At 42.2% G+C, this 23730-nt stretch overlaps 2 protein-coding genes across 2 annotated transcripts; one reads left to right on the top strand and one right to left on the bottom strand.

Annotated features, from left to right (window-relative positions):
* Positions 1–2929: 2929 nt before the first annotated feature.
* Positions 2930–14716, bottom strand: melk (maternal embryonic leucine zipper kinase; the record flags this gene model as incomplete). The annotated part of the gene is made up of 17 exons (XM_080859074.1): positions 2930–3107; positions 5339–5442; positions 5567–5726; positions 7897–7986; positions 9619–9875; positions 10099–10248; positions 10542–10670; positions 10852–10938; positions 11189–11287; positions 11433–11501; positions 11648–11746; positions 12145–12237; positions 12380–12448; positions 12551–12694; positions 14224–14340; positions 14472–14557; positions 14653–14716. 17 exons carry the CDS (start codon positions 14714–14716, stop codon positions 2930–2932), a joined length of 1995 nt encoding a protein of 664 aa, XP_080715200.1.
* Positions 14717–15948: 1232 nt separating this feature from the next.
* On the top strand, positions 15949–23369 carry faim2a (Fas apoptotic inhibitory molecule 2a). Its single transcript, XM_080859078.1, has 12 exons — positions 15949–16023; positions 16858–17068; positions 17196–17329; positions 17526–17590; positions 17701–17754; positions 17846–17896; positions 18231–18270; positions 18427–18464; positions 18569–18656; positions 19151–19246; positions 19382–19435; positions 19737–23369. The coding sequence occupies exons 2-12, from the start codon at positions 16912–16914 to the stop codon at positions 19881–19883; spliced, it is 924 nt and encodes a 307-aa protein (XP_080715204.1). The 5' UTR covers positions 15949–16023; positions 16858–16911; the 3' UTR covers positions 19884–23369.
* The last annotated feature ends 361 nt before the right edge of the window (positions 23370–23730 follow it).

Genomic DNA, 23730 nt, shown 5'->3' with positions numbered 1-23730 from the left:
ACAGAGAGAGAGACACCACTCTCACTCCAGCGAGCCCCTGCTGCTGAAAAACACAGGAGACACTCAGACATCGACTTTAACCAACATGAAGGAGGATAACTGATACTTGTGTGTGTGTGTGTGTGTGTTTGTGTGTCAGTCTGCATGTGTGTGTGTGTGTGTGTGTGTGTGTGTGTGTGTGTGCGTCAGTCTGCATGTGTGTGGGCGTGGGCGTGTGTGTGTGTGTGTGTGTGTGTGTGTGTGTCAGTCTGCATGTGTGTGGGCGTGTGTGAGCATGCCTACCGGGTTTCTGCTGCTGTGTGTGTTCTGCGCTGCATCAGAAGAGGACTGCACCTCAGATCTCCAACTGTCACGTAGCACTGTGACGACAAAAAATTGATTGATCCACTAAGCTCACGTAGGGTACGAGTAGCCCTTAAGATGTCACCTCTATGACTTGGTAGACTACTAACTACTAATTCAAATATTAGCACTCAAGAGTATTTTTGTGTGAATTTTTCTTCCCTTTTCCAAGTATTTGACCTCAACTGCAATACTACTCAGATCAGATAAAACATGAGAGAGATACAGCACTCACACAATAAAGCTGAAAAACAGAGCAGGAAACATAGAAATGCTCTCATTCCAGAGATCCTGTGAAAGGGGAACACAAATGCCATCACAAAACTATTTGAATTCCACTTTTGTTAGCTGTGCTCAGGATATGTTGCACTCAATCCCCCCCCCCCGATCTCCCATTAACTCACCTAAGGTTGGACTCTTCACTAGCAAGGGAGAAGAATCAGAAAATCCACAGTCCGCACTGCGAAAGCCAGCAGGCAAGTGTTAGCAAAAGTGTTTGCACAGAATGCCACACTTAAGGAATGTGTAAGAATTTGTAAACTCAGTTAATAATCTGGACTCATCTCCTACACAGCGAAAGCACAACAAGAGTTTTGAACTATTCAGAGTTGAATGAAAAATGAAAAATCAGGTCCTTGATGTTCTTATGCATTTGTAGTCATGGAAGGTTCTACAGCTAAATGGTAGGATGATTGTGTGAGAAGTGCTGCCCCCTACAGTCTGGGCATAACTGTAAAATTGGCCCAATCGTAACACTGTTACCAAAATATGGACACACTCACATGATGTGGTTTTAAACAATGGAGGAGAAAGGGAAATAAAAAGGAAATTGAAAGACACAATGACAAAGAAGCGAAGGATACTGGCAAAGGGGGTGGGGCTGTCAGTAGTAAGATGTGTGTGTGTGTGTGTATGTGTGTGTGTGTATGACAGGTACCGTCTGTTCTTGCAGCTGGCTCGCATTGACCCACCCACCCTGACCAGCAGGAGTCATTATTACTGCTGGAGCAGCAGGGGAGAATTGAGGGGCGAGTTCACCCCCCACCATTACCCTAATAAAACACTCACACACACACACACCACTCAAAGCATTACGCTCATAAACACACACTCTCCACTAACATACATACATCACTCCCAACACACACACACACACACAACATTGATTTCACACACACACCACCTCCATCATTGCCCTAATGTACACACACACACACCTCAACTCTAAACTGATTCACCAAAATACAAAGTCAACACACACACACACACTCATCCTTTAATTGTTATTTTATGTATGAATCACTAATGTCTTACCATCAATCAAGCGCTGAATTCACATAAACACACAACCAACATGGAGAGGGTCCATGCACTTCCCCTCACAGCATGGAGGCTATAAGCCTACGCCACTTATGCACACACTGCAGAAAGAGACAGCAATCAATCCTTAGTAGAAACACTATAGCCCAAGGACAGATGTCTACTATGTCTATACAAGCCTGGATGAACTTATTAGGCCTCACAAGTGTTATAATACACAGCTGAAGGATAGACTAGGCTTACCTTGTTAGGGTAAGAACACACATGGGCGTCTTTTCCCACGCAAAGCGCGCCGTACCCTAGGAATCAATGCATTTTCTAGCGTCCCGTTTTTAAAGAGACGCCCATGTGTGTTCTTACCCTTAGGCAGTTCTAACCTTTTTTTAGCCTCAGAAAGAGAATGAAGCACATTTGTGTTTACATTTCAGAATGGCACCCTCACTTCGGTGTCAGAATCGTGTCCCAGTTTAGTTACAAGAAAACAGACAGTCACAGTGTATGGCAACTTTCATTATAATGATCATGGTTGAGAACTGTTGTGTCCCAAACTGTATTAGTTTTCAACACATTAATTTCACAGTCCACCATATTCAATCTCCTCTCCTCCTTACCCTTCATTTAGAGGGCTGTACATATCCAAAGAGAAGGGACCAACGAGAGGGGAATTATCAAAATAATTTAAAATAATTAAAACATTTGAACTCTTAGTACAACCAAAGGCGTGGTATAGATGTCGTTTTTGTGTCAATATATCCTTTGTGACCAGGAAATTAATCCAATACATGACATAAGAGGAATTGTTGTTGTTAATGACTCAGACCAGATACAACACACAACTTCAAGGAACTGTACACATTTTTATTCTTCACAAAGTATCCACAAAATCCAAAATGTAACACAAATCAATAAATGAAACAAAGTTGGAAGAATTAGTGAAAGAATAGTAAAATGACTTAACATGATTTACAGGATGAATGAAAACTATGTGGTAACTACATGTGCATATTTATAAAATAGTTACTACAAAAAGAGATCAAATTACTTCAAAACAGGGTACCACGGGCTGGTTTAGAGCTCTGGGTTGTGCATTACACAGGAGAAAGAACACATAGAATACAATGGAACACTCCGGGTCTCTCAATATCTCAATCTCTTTTTGGAGCCAGCACTCACAGTCTAGGCCTTTAAAGAGCAACTGCAGCCCTGGAGGAGAGTGTTGAAGCTGGATAATAATGCATTTAGATTCGGGAGAGAGGACAGGCAGTGGTCAGACACTGATGGAGGACAGAATGTCGCCGACCAGGCGTTTGTAGACCCAGGCATCCCCCTTCAGCCTCTGCCGCAGGATGCCCACTACCTCAGGCTTCTGGAGCAGACACACCTCCAGCTCAAAGTGCAGCGTTACCTTCCCGTAGTCGGAGTGGGTCCTGCACTTTAGAGTGTACCTGATGGGGTTGGGAGAGAGGGAGAGGAGAGAGGGAGAGGGCGAGGGAGAGAGAGAGAGAGGGAGAGAGAGAGAGAGGGAGGGAGAGGGAGAGAGAGGGAGAGGAGAGGGAGAGGAGAGAACACAGAAGCAGGGTTGAGTGTTGCCATGGTTTAAGGGGAAACTGGGAGTGACGCACCATACAGTACATGTCATATGTACAATTCGTCTTCCTGACACTTCTTTGTGTAAATGGATTCAAAACAAAAATGTCCATCAACAGACTGTTGTGGCTGATAATGGGGACTATGTTTGACAGAAAATGTGTAGCATTAGATTTCACACTTTTCGCTGAAAAAAAAGGCCAAAGTTAGGCCAAAGGCCAATAAGCCAAGATGAAATTAAGAATAATACAATGTAAATATCCAGGTGTCATATTGAAGTAACGCCAAGATGTGAAGGCACCCACTTGTGTGGGCTGATCCAAAATGAGTGGGTGTCCACAAAATACCTGTCCTGCACTTACGAGTCAAACTAAAATACTTCTAGCGATATTCAGGTCGTTTGCAGGCGGATCAGATGAAATGAAACAACTGCACGAGAAGAGATGAACCTGTGTGAAGTATTTGTGGAAGTTACAGGCAAAGATGACAGCAGTGTTGAGGGATAATTATGAACGTTGACTGAGGACCTATTGATAAGGAGCCCAGTAAAAATGAGCTGACAGTCACATGCATGGTTGCAAACATACAACTGTCATTATATCCCTGCAGGATAACTAGTTTAAACTGCCTTATAGCCTATTATTCTTTTATATCCCTGCAGGATAACTAGTTTAAACTGCCTTATAGCCTATTATTCTTTTATATCCCTGCAGGATAACTAGAGTCTAAACTGCCTTATAGCCTATTATTCTTTTATATCCCTGCAGGATAACTAGTTTAAACTGCCTTATAGCCTATTATTCTTTTATATCCCTGCAGGATAACTAGAGTCTAAACTGCCTTATAGCCTATTATTCTTTTATATCCCTGCAGGATAACTAGAGTCTAAACTGCCTTATAGCCTATTATTCTTTTATATCCCTGCAGGATAACTAGAGTCTAAACTGCCTTATAGCCTATTATTCTTTAATATCCCTGCAGGATAACTAGAGTCTAAACTGCCTTATAGCCTATTATTCTTTTATATCCCTGCAGGATAACTAGAGTCTAAACTGCCTTATAGCCTATTATTCTTTTATATCCCTGCAGGATAACTAGAGTCTAAACTGCCTTATAGCCTATTATTCTTTAATATCCCTGCAGGATAACTAGAGTCTAAACTGCCTTATAGCCTATTATTCTTTTATATCCCTGCAGGATAACTAGAGTCTAAACTGCCTTATAGCCTATTATTCTTTAATATCCCTGCAGGATAACTAGAGTCTAAACTGCCTTATAGCCTATTATTCTTTTATATCCCTACTGGATAACTAGAGTCTAAACTGCCTTATAGCCTATTATTCTTTAATATCCCTACAGGATAACTAGTTTAAACTGCCTTATAGCCTATTATTCTTTAATATCCCTACAGGATAACTAGAGTCTTAACTGCCTTATATTCTTGTCAAATTAAGGAGAATGTTCAGTGTTTATGCTGCATGTGTTTGACCAAAGGGATGTTGTGAATGCTCCAGGTAGGCTTAGCCATGGTGTGCCAGAGGGCATTCTGTTCTTGTTAGGAGAGGTTTAGCCTAGCCAAAAGAATGCCCAAATGTATGTAATAAAGCATTACACCACCAATCATTACACAAGCAACCGCACTTTTTTGTAAATAAATAAATAATAATCATTTTTAAAAAGCATATCAGGTTGGGAATAATTTTGCCGGTTTCTAGTTGATGGATGGAACCACACACAGTGCTGAGAGCACGAGGAGAGAATGTGCGGGGGACGGGGATAATGGCGAGTGTGGTGATCAGACTGCAATAGAGCTGCTCACGTTCCCCAGTTGTCTTGTGCTGTACTATAAAAACATACCAGAGCATTTCTACTGTGGGGCATTGGTTTGATGACTATTAGACTGACCCTCACACACGTGAGAACAGTGCTGGTGGTTAGAACTAACTCAATGTTTGTATTTTCTCTAACCACATCATTTTTGTCCCTAAAGATGGGGAAATTAATGAGCCAAGAGATACTGTCAGAAAGTGGGAATGAATGAATGGATATTAGAGAGAAAGAAATAATAATAAAAAAAAAACATTCCTACCCTTTCTGTTTGAAGTCCACATTTTTGACTGGAAGAATGCGGAGGATCTGGTTGAGCACCTGGTCAGCACTGGTCTGGCTGGTTAAGGTGACGTTATACTGGGCCTGTGGGGGAGAGGGGCACAGTGGGTCACACATGCAGGCCTGAGCTGCAGACACACACACACACACACACACACACGCCAGATCAGTGAGGAGCAGCGCTGAGAGGAGGGGAGATGAGGCCCACCTTGATCCTGCGGGGGCCGTCACGAAGTCCCCTCTTCTTGCTGGGAGTGAGCATGGTGATGACCTTATCCAGCCCGCGCTCCAAACTGCCAAACACCTTTCCTCCCTTCCGCTTCTGAGCACTGTCACTCTGGCAACCAGCCATGTCCAGTGAGCGTGATCTGGAAGAGGAAGATGCAGGGGTTTAGTTTTTAAAGCAGGAACACTTCTATTATCTAGAAAGCTTTGGGAATGTTCACTCTTTCCTTTAAGAACAAAGAGACTGAATCCTGAGGGAATGGCTAGATAACGTGTTGCCATGACGCCCAGGGGATATAGGAGATAAAACGGTTGAAGTTGCAGTAGAGAGGAACATTTTTATTAAAAGACCACCTATGATTTGTAGAACATAATCTCTATTTCTCTATTTGCTGGATAACTACATAACTACCATATACAAAAAGTTTGATGCATCCAGCACCTTTTATTATTTTTAAATAAAATTGTCCTGTTGGAAGGTGAACCTTTGGCCCAGTCTGAGGTCCTGAGCGCTCTGGACCAGGTTTTCATTAAATATATCTGTTCATGCTTCATTCAGCTTTCCCTCAACCCTGACCAGTAACTCAGTCCCTTCTGCTGAAAAAACCCTCAGCATGATGCTGCCACCACCATGCTTCAACATTTTTCATGATCCAATCACGGTTCACCCTCCGTTATTGTCAGACATATCATGGTGACCAGCCAATCAAATTGTTCTATTGGTACGAGGAGGACGCAATACATTGGAAACAACCGGCGAGGATTAAGCCAGAGCCCATCTACAGATATGTTTGGTGTAAGTAAATGTTGGCAACCTGTAAAAAGAGAAGTAATTCACTTAGCTGGGGCAGATCTGTATGCCCAAACCACGATGTGCTGATACCGGCAAATACACAATGCATGAGATTTGATCATCTCGTAGTGCCACTGCAGTAATAATCTTGTTTAGTTTGCAGGCTGTTACTTCTTGTTGAGCCTATACAAATTAGGTATTTCTGTGGTCCTTTTTGTCTCAAAATGCTTGAAAAGTGTGCATTTAAACGCTATAATGGTACATTTCTACAGGGGTGACTCAAGCCAAACTTTAGTTTCTTTTCATGTTTACGGTTTACGCCCAACAGTTTGACAGTTTTTGATTGCATCAAATTAAAATATTTTAGTTTCATGTGCGATCGTCTTTCAAAGTTGTGATTGCATATGATATGATGTGTTTTTTTTTTTATTTCAATAGAAAGCAACTATTTAGATAAAGGACCGCATTGTGTTTTAACTTTTTTTTTTATTGCAAATAAATACTGATGTTCAAACATTATAGTCTGTTAGGTTTTTTTCCTTTTTATAATAAATTGTGTATTGCCATTTATCATCAGCATAATGAGATATAAGCTTTTTAGCCATATCACCCAGCCCTCACTCCAAGAAGACTTTCTTGTGTCTTTTACTGAAGAGAGGCTTCCGACTCTGCCATAAAGCCAAAACCAGGTGTTGACTGCTTGTTTCTTCCATCTCCTCACAGGATTTCTGGAGCTCAGACAGAACGAGCATCGGAATCTTGGTCATCTGTCTTACCATGGCCCCACTCCCCTGATTGTTCTGATTGGCTGGGCTTGGGACAGCTCTAGTAAGAATCATGGTTGTTCCAAAACCTTATTCCCTTTTAGAATAATGGATGCCACTGTTCTCCTGGGAACCTTCAATTTAGCATCATTTGTTGTAGCCTTCCCCAGATCTGTGCCTTGACACAATCTTTTCTCTGATCTCTGCAATCAGCTGCTAGACCTCATATAGACAGGTGAGCGCCTCCCAAATCATGTCCAATTAACTTCATTAACCACACATGGACTCCAATCAAAGTGTAGAAACATCTCAAAGATGAGAAAGAGAATGGGAGGCACCTGAACTACATTTGAGGCCTCATAGCAAAGGGTCTGAATACTTGTCAATGTCATATTTCAGTTTTTTGTTTAGTAAAAATGTCTGACTGTCATTATGAAATATTTAGTGTGTTTAAATTAATGTAACCAATGAACATAAGGCTGAACCATAACAAGCTACCAATGCAGCTGGTACATATTAAGCTTTAAACATTTGTAGTCTGCCTTTAATGGAAAATTCTCTTTTCGACTGTTAAATTGCCTCTAAACTCTTCTAGTAGAAGAGATTAAACTTCTGATTGATGATCGGATTGTATCAAAGTGAATGCCCCCTCTATATGTGACTGGTCTATGTGATGTCTCAAAGTGAATGGCCCCTCTAATTGTGGCTGGTTTATGTGTATTATCTTATTCATGGATGTGTGGTATTTGTCCTCACCTCCTCTCTGGGCTGAGTGTAAGGGCCTCTAGTTCTGTGGTGTGAAGCCGCTGGTCCTGTGCTCTCCCCCGAGACTGGTCTTTACTGGCACTGCCTACACACACAAGCATTCACAAGGAACATGTGTCACCATACAATACATCTCTGCAGTGACACATACACCTGTCAGCATGAGCGTGGGGCCCTAAACACACACACACACACACACACACACACACACACACACACACACACACACACGCACACACACACACACACACACACACACACACACACACAAACAAACAAATCCCCAGTGCATTTCTCCAGACAGTGCTGTCGGAGGCTGCCTATGAGGACACAAATCACTGGTCACTCTTCAGACATCCTGAACTCTTGTCTCTGAACCTGACGATTCCAGCCCATCAGGATCTGACATTGTCTGCACTACATCAGTGGAGAGGCTGCAGTAAAAAAAAAAAAAAAAAGAAGCACTGCCAATCCCTCCCTCAAGTGTTAAATTAGATAAGAATGAAAGAGAAACAACTCGAAACGCACACAATGATTTCAATATTTCTGTCCTTATCAAAGTATGTTTAATGTATAAGACCTGTGTGCATCTTCAAATGACAAGATTTAAATTACTTTTTTTTATTTATTTTAAACCACTTTCTATATAGCGAAATTCCTGGAAAGCCCTCTTCTGAATTATGACTGATTTGAAAGATTCTTTCAGCTTGGAGCTAGATGACCACTTCACATCAACGTGAACTACATTACTAGCACTGTACAGTCCAGGAAACCCTGACAATCAAACCATGAACAAATGATCTAAATGAATTAGATCTGGTCTTAATTACATTCTGTATAAACGACACCATGTAAGACATAATACCTGTCTACTATTTAATAAGATCACTCGTGTCAGGGCAGACCCAGATGCAGGTATGCCTCTTCATCAAGAACCTTCTGAGAATGTATGTGAGTATTTGCTGAAAGGTAATGAAACAGACTCCTTTCACTGCCAATACTCTCCAGTGCTGCCATCTTATTGTCCCTCGTATTGCCAGAGGAGTGAGTATCTCTCTACCTCAGTAGTCTCTTGGTGAAATATGACATTACCTCCAGAGAAAAAAAAAAGCTTATCAGGTAGAAATTAAACAAGTCATTACATATTTCACCGTTTCATGATAAAATGCATAATTGCTTCCCCTCCCACTCACATGCAATGCGCTGTGCTGTTTCATTCTCATAATTGGAAAAGTGTGCACACCTGAGATGCCAGTGATCATCATCATAAACAGCTCCCTAATGAACACCACATCAGGAAATATCACTCAACTCCTCATAGAAAAACACTCCATTCATTTGCCCTGATTAGGAAATACAATTTATTTGCAAATGCGTGTGTGTGATTCATTGGTAATGATGACCGCTGACAGGGCCAGAGAATGGACTCTGCCTGTGCTCTCAGGAGCCTGTCTGGTGTTGTGCTACCACTACGCTTAGGCATACCTATATTTGCATACCTTCCTCACCGGGGTACACGATAAAGGCAGTATTTGTGTATGAAAATGACACATAAAAAAGGCAGCATTTGTGTATAAAGATTACACACACAAAAAAACAGTATTGTAAATCATACTTACGGGATTTCTAAATACCATTATACCATTATACCTTGACTCCACCAAATGCTAGCTACCGTACACTCGATTTCTGTGTCTGTGTCGCTCACTATACTCACCCATGTCGGCACCTGGGTTACTGTAGCAACTGTTTGGGGTGGAGGCAGCATTCTTTGAGCGGCTCTTCTTGCCGATGACAGGGGTTCTTGGGGCAGGTAGAGCAAACACGTCTCCGCTGTGATTGGGCACGGCCATGTTTTCCTTATTCTCTCTGGTCCCATCATGTCTCTCCTGTCTGCGGGGGCGGGACTTGTCTCTGGGGGAGTAAACTCGGTCACCCCGCCTCTTCTCTGCTGAGTGACTAATGACCCCCTAAAAGCAAGCAAGAAAGAAAGAATAATTACCATGAAAAATAATAAAGATCTGATCTCAAACACATACGGACAATAAACTGATACATTTTGTGAAAATAGTTGCAGGAAAGCAGAAAATAAACAGAAGTCTAAGAGACCAAGAAAGAAGAAATCAGGTGAGAGAAGACTAAAGAGAGCAGTAGAACATGCTGCAAGGCAGCGTCTGGGAAACAAGCCCTGACCGTGTGTTGCGGCGTGTGCGTCTTTTGAGTATTGTTGGGCGTGAGGGTGATCCACTGCTTGTCCAGCTCATTCCAGCCAGGAACATAAGTACCCAGCACCATGGGCTCAGCGTAATCCTCCTCCTCACTGAATTGAAGGTTTTCCTTGGTCTGAAGAGAGAAGAGTCACACAAAGCCTTAGACACAGACCACAGACCACCTTTGACACCTGCACCTGGTCATTTTCCTAAGACAAACACCACTAGTTACAGCAAAGAACAGACACCGAGATTGGTGGAACTGTTGTCCAGCAGAATTCTGTTTACTGGGGTACATATTACAGGAGGGAGGTGAGGAGACACTGAAAACAAACACAGAGGGAAACTGAAAGTTCTTTTCTCTTACCCTGGTATCTTGCATAAGTGAAAAGAGGATCTCTTGGGCATATATATATTTACTCTTACCCTGGTATCTTGCATAGGTGAAAAGAGGATCTCTTGGGCATATACGTCTTGCCTGAGGCGTACAGGTCGACCACTCTGCTTCTTGGCCAGCAGCAGCAGATATGTGACGGTGGTCTGATCATACTTCCACTACACACACGCACGGAATGAGAATAACAACTGACAATCAGACAAGACATGGACCAATGACATTTGTGATGGGCAGCTGTAAGGAAATTAGCTGCTGCCATCTAGTGTTCATTTGAAACCAAATCATTTACATCATCACTGGGGGGGGGGGGGGGGGGGGGGGGTGTTTGGGAAAGAGTACCTCAGACACGAGCTGAATGATGCTTTGTCTGGAGCGCTTCATGTGAACAGCCATCTCTGTGATGCAGTCATCATCTAAATGACCCAACTGACCCAACACACAGTGGAGGAAATGCATAAGTCACTCAGAAACTTCACAATATATACAGACAGCTACATGATCTTCAGAGAACAGACAGGCCAGGTCAATAGAACTACACTACACATATTATTGAACACTACATTAATAATCAGGATGTGAATATGAATACCAAATCATTTCAAAATAATGTGTATAGGTTTTTAAATCTAGGAGCAGTGGACTGATAAAACACCAAAATGCATTTGAGTGATCTTACTGGTCGCCTGCTGTGCCATTCCACCGGGCTGCTGTAGCCGGTCATCACCCACGGGTGAGTCAGAAGCTGCCTCACTGTCAGACGGCGCTTGGGGTCCACCTACAGGACAAATGCAGGAATAGCGCTTTACAGCTACACCATAAAACATACAACATGCACACTCAGATACACAAACATAACAGGGTTGAAGATCTGGGAGGTAAATTACACAGAATAAACACTGACACCAATGCATTTATAATACCTGCATCATCTGATTGAGGAGTAGGATGCTGGCAGGTGAAAGCCAGGGAGGATTACTATATTTACCCCTCTGAGAGCAAGAGAGAGAGAGCGAGAGAGAGAGAGAGAGAGAGAGAGAGAGAGAGAGAGAGAGAGAGAAGGAGAGTGTCAATGTTCACGCATTCACAACCGAGGCCTGGACATTATACACAGCGTATTTCAAGCAAAAGGCCTTACAGTGATTTTTCGGTACAGGGCCATGCAGTTGTCATCATCAAAGGGGAGATACCCACACATCAGGGCGTACAGCAGCACCCCCATGCTCCACACGTCAGCCTACACAATCAACACAAAGGCAAAATTGTTGGTATAATGTCACTTGTTCTACTAAAAGGTGTGTTAGCTGTGGCGCAAGCTGTAGCCCCCGACCATATACGGGATTGAACGCCCACGGGGACATAGTTATAATCCGACCCGCGGCCATTTCCTCATCCCACTCACCACCTCTTCTCTCCAACTTATTTCCTGTCCAAACCGTCACTGTGCTATCTGAATAAAGGCTATAAGCCCAAAAATAAATCTTAATGAATAAATAAAATGTGTGGTAGTACATGTTCCTATGGCAGATTACCCAAAAAAGGAAGACCTATGACATATCTACAGAGAACAGAAGAATAACACAGAATCAATGCAGAGGCTTTTCCTGCCTTCAGACAAGAGGGTTACACACTCACCTCAGAGCCCATATATGATTTGCCTTGGATGAGTTCCGGGGCAGCATAGGCTGGGCTTCCACAGCAGGTCATCAGCTCATCACCCAGCCCTCCCTTTAACCATACAACCAACAACCAGCTCTGTCAGCCCTAGTCCATAACACTCAACTATCTACTCATTAAACAGATCATGTGTTCATTATAAATAATAGCACTCAAATTCAGTTGAAGACATAATTAATTGAGTTCACAATACCTTGGGTTTAGCACACAGACCGAAATCGATCAGCTTAAGGTTGTGATCTTCATCAATGAGCAGGTTTTCCTGTGGTTCAACAAGATTTTTATTGTAAAAAAAAATAAAAAAAAATAAAACAACAACTGAAAAAACCTTTCAAATAATAGCATTAGCAACCGACTGACTCACCGGTTTCAGATCTCTGTGAGCGTAGCCCTTGCTGTGGACGTACGCAAGTGCAGAGACAATCTGCCGGAAGAACACACGCGTCTCATCCTCCGACAAGCGATCTTTGGCAATGATGTAATCAAAGAGCTCCCCACCGGGACAATACTTCAGTCAATGTGTGTGAAAGGATGTGAACACGAAGGTGCACATAGAAAAGAGATGGAAACAAGACACAGTTGGATGAGAAAGAGCAACAGATATAAGTATAATTAATGAATAAACTGTTTTAATTATAGTTAACTGAAGATAATATGCCAAATATAACAGATACTTCATAGTAAATTGACCCAAGTTTAGATAGGTAGTTAGATAAGTGGGCTGTCAAACCGTTAGCTTGATACCAAATTATATTCTGACATACAAAATGTTGGCATTGTATTGAAAACACTTGGAGCGGAGAGCTGGGTATGTTGTCAAACTGGTGATTTCACCAAAACTACAAGCAATCTCAAATATGAAATACCGGTAGCTACATTGTGTGACAGTCAATATCTTGTTTACCTTTAATCAAGGTCACCTGAAACTGATCTTAGCACAATATTTCCACCCTATCCCTTCCAAAGTATTGATTAAATATGATTAGAAATGTTAGTAGTGTGTGATTTGATGCTTTCACTACAGTCTTAATTGTAGCGAACCTTTAGATTTAGACCTAATATAATGCAATAAATGAGTTTGGGGAAAGTTGTCACGTTGGTTCTGTTGAATTTTGAAAGGCCATGGAGGCTTTCTCCCCTGAATTGGAGATGCAACCAGTAGGGTACACCAATCAGCAGACATTTACTTCATTGCTTATGTGGGCAGAGAAAGAAAAGGCCAGTGCAGAAAGGGAGAAAGTGTCCAAGCTGAGTTTTGGAAAGAAAGAGGGCAACAAAGCATTGCCCATTACTAACACTAAACATTACATTATATTATATCAAACAAACAACTCATCATCAGACGAGAACAAGTGCTTCTGCCTTGTCTGTGTTTAATTATTTTCAAACAGCTGGCCAAAGAAGACTGTAGGGTTCAGGTTTAGTGAGGGAGATGAAGGCTCTAGGGTTTCAGGTTCAGTGTGGGAGATGCAGCATGATGGCCCGTTCTGCATATAGGTTACCTCAGGAGAAGCCATTATGTTTTGCCTGAATGATGACTTTGCTGGCAGATCATAGGTCTTTGTAATAGATTTAGTCTGCCAACGTTCTTTTTACAGGCAGCCCTGATTTGGCATAATTCTTCAAATAAATTATTGATTACTTTTATATTTACTTAAGTACGTTCACAATTAATTATGCGTTCTTATTTGCTTTATAAACCAATGTGACAACGTACCCACTTACGAACCAAGTTGCCACAAGTGCACACTCAAGTAAACGCGTAATAATTTTGCACTGAAATATTATGACAATACAATGAATACGAAATATGTGCCCAAGGCCTCTCATTTGGTAAAGAAGTCTCCCCAAGATGATGCATCATTTGCTGTCATTGTGAGAAAAACTGAAAAGGTTGACAACATGCCCCGCTCCCCACTACCTGACTTAAATGACTGGTTTGACAGGCACACTGAAGTTATATGCACTGGCCATCAAATGGCCTAATTTCTCCCTCAACATTCAATTAGCTTAACCCTAAATGAAACACCAGCATACCTCCAGCACCATATAGATCCTGCTGAGAGTCTCGATGACATGGTAAAGACGGCACACATGTTGATGACTCAGGTTTTTCATGGCTTCAATTTCAGTCTTCACACGAGGCAAATCATCCTGGAAACAACAGAGGGAAAGCTGACCAGCAAGTACATCTTGGACTGTGGTGAGTAAGTATCCTCCCGAGAACATAAAACCTGCACAAAGCTCAAGCAAAATCGGAAATATCTATCTACTATCCAACTCACCCCAAGGTCCTTCTTCTCCATAATTTTAATGGCAACTTTCTCTCCTGTCAGGATGTGGCGGCCAAGCTTGACCTTGGCAAAGCCACCTGCAATGTTCCAGCCAGGTACCCAGTTAACATACTGTATCTCGCAATGGATAGTCAACAGCAACTCAGCATGAAATACACTTGAACGTTTTTACCTGAACCAATGGTGTCATAAACTTCATAGTAGTTTAACAGGTCCGCAGTGTCGTCTGAAGGCATATTCCAAACTGTACAACAAGGCACAAGACGAAATTCATGAATTAACAATTACTCGTTCGATTAACGTTTAGTAGTGTGGGGAAGTGGCAATATTGTTAGTTAATATTTAACTTTATAACCCAGTCTTGCTTGATAGTTAGCTAGCTAGCACATTAAACTTCAAAATGGGCAAAGTGGTTGTGTTATAAACATACATAAGCAAAAACAAAGTTGCCTGGCATTCCCTGGCAAATGAATGAAATAACTAATGCTAGCGAATATATCCTCTTTCGAGAGCAGTTAACGGTACAATAATGCTAGCTGCAAAGCTGGCTAGTGTGGCGGTAGCTGACGACCATATGTCATAGTCAATGTGAGTCAGTTTGTTAACTCACATTGACTATGACATTAACTACGCCTAAGTAAGCAGTTAACAGTGTAGCTGTTTTTAGAAGTTTAGTTATGCTTAACTTATAAAAATATCACTGTGTCGTGTTATCAAACTGCACATTATCTTCCTACCTTTTGCTCGCTCTTCCGTGGCAGTGTTTCAGAAGTTTGAATTTCCCACTTTGTGACGTAACTTCCTTTTTGTCAGAGTGTGCGTAATGTCTATTACCACCAAGAAGGTTATGTTTTGGGTTCGGGTCAGCAGGATTATGCAAAAACTGCGATTTTAAATGAAACTGCAGGATTGTAGCACCCGCGAGGGAATGATCATTACATTTCGAGGCGATTCCGAATGGATTCATGAACATATTTTTCCACTTTCGTGCCCATTGTCAAGTCAAGTCAAATGTATTTAAAAAGCACATTTAAAAACAGCTCACGCTGACCAAAGTGCTGTACAATTAAATCACAATAAAATAAAACATCAGAACAATTAGAAACAAAACAATTAGATCACAAAAAGCGCAAGTCTACTTTTACTTTTGTTTCAGTTTAGGCCACTGAAGTTTGCAGGTAATTTGAATTGACAAGGTGAGCATGTAAAATCCAAACACCATTTTTATAATTTGTATATAATAATAATAATGCATGAGTTTGTGAGTTCTTAAAAATCAAAATGTAAATGCATTTACCAAAATTCCTCTACCACTGTAAGCGAACAGATGGGGAAAAAACATCTTCCTGAGACAAATTTACTGGGGCATGAGGTATTATACATCCTGGAGAATCCTGACGAGGGGCACCAATCTCTAGCTAGCTCGCTCCCCGCACTGGAGAGGTTTGCCTGTGAGTGTAGTACGTCACAGCACAGACGGTGATGGTTGTCGGGTTGTGTTTTGGGTTAGCACAAAGGCTGTCATCTGCTGTCACTGTTGCAGGTAAAGATACATTATTCAGGGATGTTGCATGACGAAAGAAAATAACTAGCTGTGCCGGTAGCAGTAAGCCTGCGATTGTAAATATTTTGTTGTGTATCAGGTCAGCGGCAGATAAGATACTCAATAAAAAATGTTGTGGTGTGCAAACCTAGTTAATCCCCTCTTCTGTGAATCATTGCTATGGCTAGCTGGAACGTTAGCTAACAACATTAGCTAGTGTTTGCTAGCTTCGCCCCCACTTTGAAAGACGTCAGCTAACGTTGGATAATGTATTTGATCAGGTAGACCTTAAGTTATGTACTAGTTACATCAAGGAAGAGCAGCCGTTCTTTTTAAAACGTACTTACTAGCAACGTTCTGCTAGCTAGCCGTTGAGAAAAGAGAAGGTTCTGCCTAGTAGCAGCAACGAATATAGGCGTGAAAGCCAATGTCCTCCGAATCGGTCGCATTGTTTATTTTATTCTTTATAGGTGACTGCTGTTGTTCCCCATGTGTCATTTTTTCCTACAATGTCGGTATCTAAAAAATAAACATTCACACAATAAATAGACTAATGACACATTACGCGTACTAAATGATGTTCATTTTATGTGGTAACGTTATTATAGCCTACTATTTGATATCAACTCCACTGTACAGTCCACCTAGCATTTTTTTCTGGCATGTGAGGGCATACTAACTGGGAGAATGGCACTCGACAGACATCGATCGTTAGACAGTATTTATATCCCGTGTCCGCCACCAGATAACCTATGTTGCAGCCACAAGAGTGAGGGGAAAGTTGTTTTGATGTCTGCATTGTTTTTTTTTGGTCTGCTTTTGTTTTTAAAACAGGTTACTTGTGTGCAGCAGCTGTTTCCTCTCTTTAGACATCAGAACTGCTTGACAATGAGTTTACCAGCAGCTCCGCCAAGTTATGCAGAAGCCACAGCTGGGGATAAGGAGGCTGGGATCTCCTGCCCTCCCTATGGAGTACCTCCTCCAGGCATGATGCCACCGCCTCCCGCCATGCACCCCGGCTGGGCCTACGTGCACAACGGTCACAGTAGGTCATTTGGTTTAATGACTGGCACATTGTAACGGACCATGTTAATCACACGACCCGAACTCCATGTGCCACTTTTTGAATCTTCTTCCACACACATCCACATCTTTTGCTCCTTCTCTATTAGGTCCTGGCTACACCAACCCCTATGCGTCAGACATGTCATCCCCCTTCTCTGACCCCAGCTCCAGTGACAGCTTTGAAGGCCTTGGCGGAAGCAGCTGGGAGGACAAAAATGTCCGCCGCATGTTCATCAGAAAGGTTATTATTGAGGGTTTACAAAAAAGAATCTTTTCATCTTCTTGTACATCCAAGAAAATATGTGGCAGTCATAGTAACAGCACCCTTTGTTTGAATGTGAAGGTCATGATCATGGTACATTTCTTGTTAATGTTATTTGATGTCTAGCAGCCCCTTGAACTCACAGTGTTCATGGTGTGTGTTTTTTTATTTACAGGTGTTCAGCATTCTCATGGTGCAGCTTTTGGTGACATTTGGTGTTGTTGCCCTCTTTACATTCTGGTGAGAGGCACATTCATAAGCAGGCTTTCTTTGGCGTTTACTAAAAAGAGAGTTTGACCTACATGGATCTCGAAAAACTAAAAAAACCTTTCCCTCTCTTCTCCCTGCAGTGAACCGGTTCGGCAATTTGTGCAGTACAATCGTGTTGTTTACCTGGCATCATAGTAAGTACTCAGCCCCTTTCGTTCACATCATTAGTCCTTTTGAGAATGCCCAAGTGGTTCTTTGCTCTCACTGGTTTTTCTCTCCCCCCAGCATGATGTTCATGGGGACTTATCTGGTGCTGGTGTGCAGCACGAGTGCCCGGTAAAAGCAAGACTCTTTTCCTTTTCCTAGTGTAGTTCCTTTAAGGCCACTCAGGGGTCTGCAGGAGAGGCTGGACAGAAAGATCATCCTCTCTCCTCTAGTCTCTTGTCATAATGCAGACCCTTATGAGATTTGGCTAGTGATTGATTACAGAGGGCTTAACGACTGTCTTAATTTTTAACTGTAGTATTACCGTGTTTAGTTAGTGTGTCTGTGTGTGTGCGTGTGCGTGTGCGTGTGCGTGTGCGTGTGCGAGTGTTGATTACAAAACTTTCAACTCAGCGCGTTGACACTGTACTAAGGCTCTGTCTCGTCTCTGGTCTGTCCCCTTTAGGCGACAATACCCGACCAATCTCATCCTGCTTGGCATCTTTGTAAGTTAATTAGTCTTCTTCACTGGTTGTAGTTTGGTTGTTGTGTTATTAATGCATCTAATATTGTTGTTTATGTTATCTGTACAAGTGAATTCTTATCTTTACGTAGCAAAATTGTATACACCCACATAATGTTATCTCTTTCCACTGCTACAGACTCTTGCGATGTCCTACATGGCAGGCATGCTGGCCAGGTAAGCTCAGTGTGTGTGTGTGTCTGTGCGCGTGCATATAAGAGATTGAGTTCAAATCTATTTGCCTGCTGAGCTGTACCCCTGTGTCCCCTCTGTTTCCATAGCTACCATAACACTAAAGTGGTAATGCTGTGCGTGGGCATCACGGCTTTGGTCTGTCTAGGCGTCACTCTCTTCTGTTTCCAGACCAGGGTGAGTTAGCCCAACCAGACTCCATACTGCATGGTTGATCACAATGAAAGTGATTGGCCAGATAGCCCTTAGGAGGACAAGAAATGTGCAGTTATTTTGTTGCACCAGAGTGAAAACGCTTAAAATTCCTCACAGTCTTTTCCCCATCATCATTTTTATAGAAATGATTAATGCTTGAATCCTCAGAAAGTGTGCTTTCTGGTGTGCAGTTTCAGTTAGGATCTACATTATGGAAAATTACATTTTAATATATATATATATATTATAACGACCTGTGTGAAGATCTATAGTCTTTTTGTGCTAACGTAAGTCACACATGGAGAAAGAATGTGTGGACATAAACACATCACAGCGGATAGAACACCGCCACTCTGCTGTCATGTGACACCCAGTATGATTGCGCTGTGTTTAGTGTGTGGTGCTGGTTGTGTGCGTGTGTGTGTGTGTGTTTGTGTGTATGTGTGTGTGTGTGTGTGTGTGTGTGTTGACTGCAGGTTGACTTCACCTCCTGTCACGGCCTGCTGTTCTCCCTCATGATGGTGCTGTTGGTGACAGGCCTGCTTCTCCTCTTCACTGCTCCCTTCGGATATGTGAGTCTGTCTGCACTCCCCTCCAATCTCAAACACTCCACAGCCCCTGAAATTATGTTCTTAACTTTCAAATGTTTTCATAAAACGACAAATTTACAGTACACACTCGATGTAATTTGTACATCCTTTTCACAGATACCCTGGTTGCAGACAGCATATGCTGGACTGGGCGCCTTGGTCTTCACACTGGTAATACCGATGAAATTCACCTCTTTGAATTTAGATATATTATTATACTATAATTATATGATCTTATACTTCATAGAAAGTGAATTACATTAGAACAAACATGTGTGCAGTATGTTGCCATTGCGGAAAAGATTGAAAATTGGCATGGAATTGCCCATAATCAGTGTTGGTGCCGTCTTAGTTTAGTTTACTGTTCACTTTCACACACTCTTCCTCTGCCGCTGGTGTTGTGCACACACTCGTTTCTCACACATACACAAGTGGTGTTGTGTTGTGTTGTGTTGTGTTTTCCTGGGTGTAGTTCCTGGCGTTTGACGTGCAGCTGCTGATGGGGAACCGGCGCTACTCGCTGAGCCCGGAGGAGCACGTGTTCGGCGCCCTCTGCCTCTACATGGACATCGTCTACATCTTCTTCTTTCTGCTTCAGCTCTTTGGGAGCCGTGAGTGAGCCTCACCTGACGCCTCCAGCCTTGACCTGTCTTCTGACCCCTCTAAACACACACACACACACACAGACACACACAGACACACACACAGACACACACAGACACACACACAAACTCACTTTTTTGGCTCCCTGAATGCTGGATGGTCTTCAGCCTCATGCACCTTTGATGTTCTGTGGTGTGCTGGAATTATGAATAACAGTTTGCTTCAGTTCTGTGTTATCTCTTGCTGTGTGTGTGTGTGTGTGTGTGTGTGTGTGTGTGTGTGTGTGTGTGTTTATTCCTATGTTAGCAAGGCTGAGTCATGTTTATAAGGCTCAAGCAAAGCAGGCTTTTTATGGGAACGTGTAGCTGGGCTTTATAACGCACACACACACACACACACACACACACACACACAGAATCGCACAGACATACTCACACTGTCACACGTGCAAACCCCTAAACTCTACTGTCCTTAAGACAATCACAATGGGTTTGAATAACAGGGGAACAGAAGCTAGTTGTCATTTAGAATGGAGTGTAAAGCTTATCCCTCCATTTGTATTAAACATCCAGGAATCACCAAAGTCAACAGTATCAGGGGGCAACTTGCTGCAAATATTTTACAAGCCCAGCATGCAGTTGCTTGTCAGTTAAGCTGTTCAGTTAGGGAGGGTGTGTATGCTAGCTCAGAAATACTCAATACCAAATGACATCTGAAGCAACCAATGAACAAACCCCACTTGTTTCAAGTGCAGTCACTCCTTGCTTGAGGGTGCTTTCAGTCACAGTAAGAGTGGGTGTTGCCGGTAGTTCGGCCACCACACTGAGAACAGGAGCAGATACAAAGGCAGTTAGATGCGAACAGACCTGAAATACAACGCTGCTTTCCTGACAAGTCAGGTGAGACTGAATTGATATTAAAAACCACAGTATGCAAATGAGTGTAGAACTGCCTAGAAAGCCACAGCTAACCCTCTCCACCCAGCCTAATCCTTCACTTGGAACTTCTCTTTGCTTCTGATGGGTGCGAAGTGTAAACTTAAGGAAGGAATAATTCTATAGTGCTGCACAGGCTGTTTAGTAAGCCTGGTTAACAGAAGCTTTTGCGGAAGATGTGCATTCGAGCTTGTTAGATACAAATCAAACTACACACTACTTACTGTACCTTAAATGTACATTAAATGTACATTAATCACACTTGATTGAAATTCACTGTAAAGTAGGTATACTTAAGGGAATACATGAAACTAAATATATATTCGCCTCTAAGTGAAATTTAGAGGGGAACTGACAGTATTCCTCTCAGATGGCCTTCAGATTGTTTTACGGTACAAACCCATGCCACCGTTGTGAGCGACTTCCATCGCTTTGAGTGGGCGTGGTGTAGCGTGTGGAAATAGCATACAGTCCAACTGTCAAAGACGACACCAAACAATCTCATTGGCTGCTGCCGGGAAATATCGCTCCTCATTTGCATAAGTTTCAACATGTTCGAATTTTCAACGGACGCGTCGCTCAGATCGCTAATTTACGTCACAATGGATTGGCTCCCATTGAAATGCATTGGGTTTAGAGATCGCGTCGCTCACAACGGTGGCATGGGTTTGCACCGTTACCGGGACACTCTATAGCTCCCAAAGAGGGAAGTTCTGCAATGAGTACGAGTGAAGTACACCACTGACACCTTCAGATTAGCATCACGTGTTCGTGGACGTCTTTGACAAAAGTGTTGTCCGTAGAGCAATAAAAACCTGTCCAAGCCTTGCCTTGCCTTGCATGCAGACCTTGTTGTTAAAATTGTACTCAGCGGAGTACTAAGACCTAGTCCATTTGTTCTGGCCAGTAGACACGACCCCCCCCCCATGATGTCACTTAGAGCATGGCTAGGTAATTATCTTAAAGTGTGGTGTGTGTGAAAGAGTGTGTCTGCTCTGACCAATGGGGGTTACTTTAAAGTAGTACTGTACACTACCTAACTGTGAATGTTTTTTGCATTAATCAAGAACTTTTGAATTAGTTTTTTTAAATGTGAACTTGATTATTTCTTATGGTATGTACCATTCTACAGAATAGTTTTGAGGTGTTTTAAAAACAAAAATAGAGATGCAGCTGATTCATTTGAACCTGATCATGTAATTATTCCAGAGTCAGAGGTGGGTTGAAGAAGCTGTTTTATGATTATCGTGTATTCAAGAGTATTTTTCCGACATATTGGTCTAATGTTGCTGTAGATGCCACAAATTCAAATGTAAGGGCTACTTCTGTAATATGCCCTTTGCTCTGTGGCTTTGGGCTCTTAGATTGATATCCAGTGAGTGCTTTGCTATTACATTCCCTGCCAATACAGAGGGCCCCTGTTCACTGGCTCACTGCAGTTCATTCACACCTGCAGTATGCCTGTGCAAGTGAGCGACAGCTCAGTGGTCTAGCCTAGTGGGACTCCCCCAGTCGTCTTAAGGTGATGATTACTGAGGGGGTCCAGGCTCTGGGATCTGTAAAGCGCCTTGAGACAATTTTATTGTTCTACTGCTATATAAATAATATTGAATTGAATTATATGGGCAACTAATATTTATCTGGATCACCAGTGGGCAGCTCGTCGAACCATCCAATCAGAACGCTATGGACTGGTCATGTGATTGCCTAGCAACATTACTCATCACATGTATCATCACATTTAAGATCATGTAGACCTTTGGTCTTAAGATACACTCGTTACAGCTCCGCCTAATGGTTTATGCATTAATGATTCATTACAGCAACATTCAATATGGACATTTTTAGTGCTCTTCTCCTTTACCAAAATGTATGTATACCTTTATTCCTGTAATTTCTTTGTGGGATGTTGGATTATGCAGCAGTGAGGTTAAAACCGTGATATCAGCGACTTGCTGGTTTGGTATGCTGCTCACAGAGAGAAATAAGGCAGACGATCTTGTTTTATGTGCCGCATTTATGGCAGAAAGTGTATGTGTCTGACTTTGAAGGGTTCATCTTATCTCCTTGAGTTCCTACATGCATATAAACATTGGTCTAACTTTTATTACTTCCTTTGGGGTCTCTAAGACTAAGGGCAGGTGTAAAATCGTATTTTAAAATCCATTCCAAATGTGGGTTGAGAGTAATATTTTGTTAAAACTTCTCTTCAGAGCTCGTAATGAACAAATGTACTTTGTCTGTTGTGCAGGTCTCCCTATATAAATGTGCAGTGTGTGTGTGTGGGGTTGAACATCTTATTTTTTCCCCTCTTAGTCTCTGCACTAAGTCAACCAGACCATCAGTGTGTAGTTCCCGAGACTAGTGCATGAAGTGTGTTGTTCTAGTGTGCCCTAGGCTACACCAGACCTGGGCAGTATGATCCCGAGTACAATGGAAGCAGTCTGGTCTATTTCACCAGGTCCTGAACACATCGATATGTTGGACGTGGGAAACTATTTTTGTAGGGGCCCTTTTGTATCCATTGGTACTGTGGTGAAATAAAAGAATGCTTCAACGATGAAAAACCGTGTCCTTGTCATTTTTGCTTACTGTGATGGACAGAGGCCACAGGTTTGTTGGCATGTACACGTTTATCTAAAGCAGGGGTCGGGAACCTTTTTTGCCTGGAGAGCCACTTTTACCATTTTTTTTTTTTTTAATCTCAGAAGAGCCACAAAAAGACAGTTACAAGAAGGGGTTTGGATATTTAACTAACAGTTACTTTTAATCAACAGAGTTTTTAAAATACATTTTCTACTAGTTTTAAAAGTTATTGTACTAGTAACTTGAAATGTAAATGGCTTTGGGAAATGACAGAAGTTAACAACGGCGTAACAACGACATGAAGTTAACAACGTTGACAACACAACACTCGAAATTGAACAT

The sequence above is a fragment of the Sprattus sprattus genome (assembly GCF_963457725.1).
Source record: "Sprattus sprattus genome assembly, chromosome: 20".
Lineage (NCBI taxonomy): Eukaryota > Metazoa > Chordata > Actinopteri > Clupeiformes > Clupeidae > Sprattus > Sprattus sprattus.
This window is presented reverse-complemented; position numbering and strand designations above follow the sequence as displayed.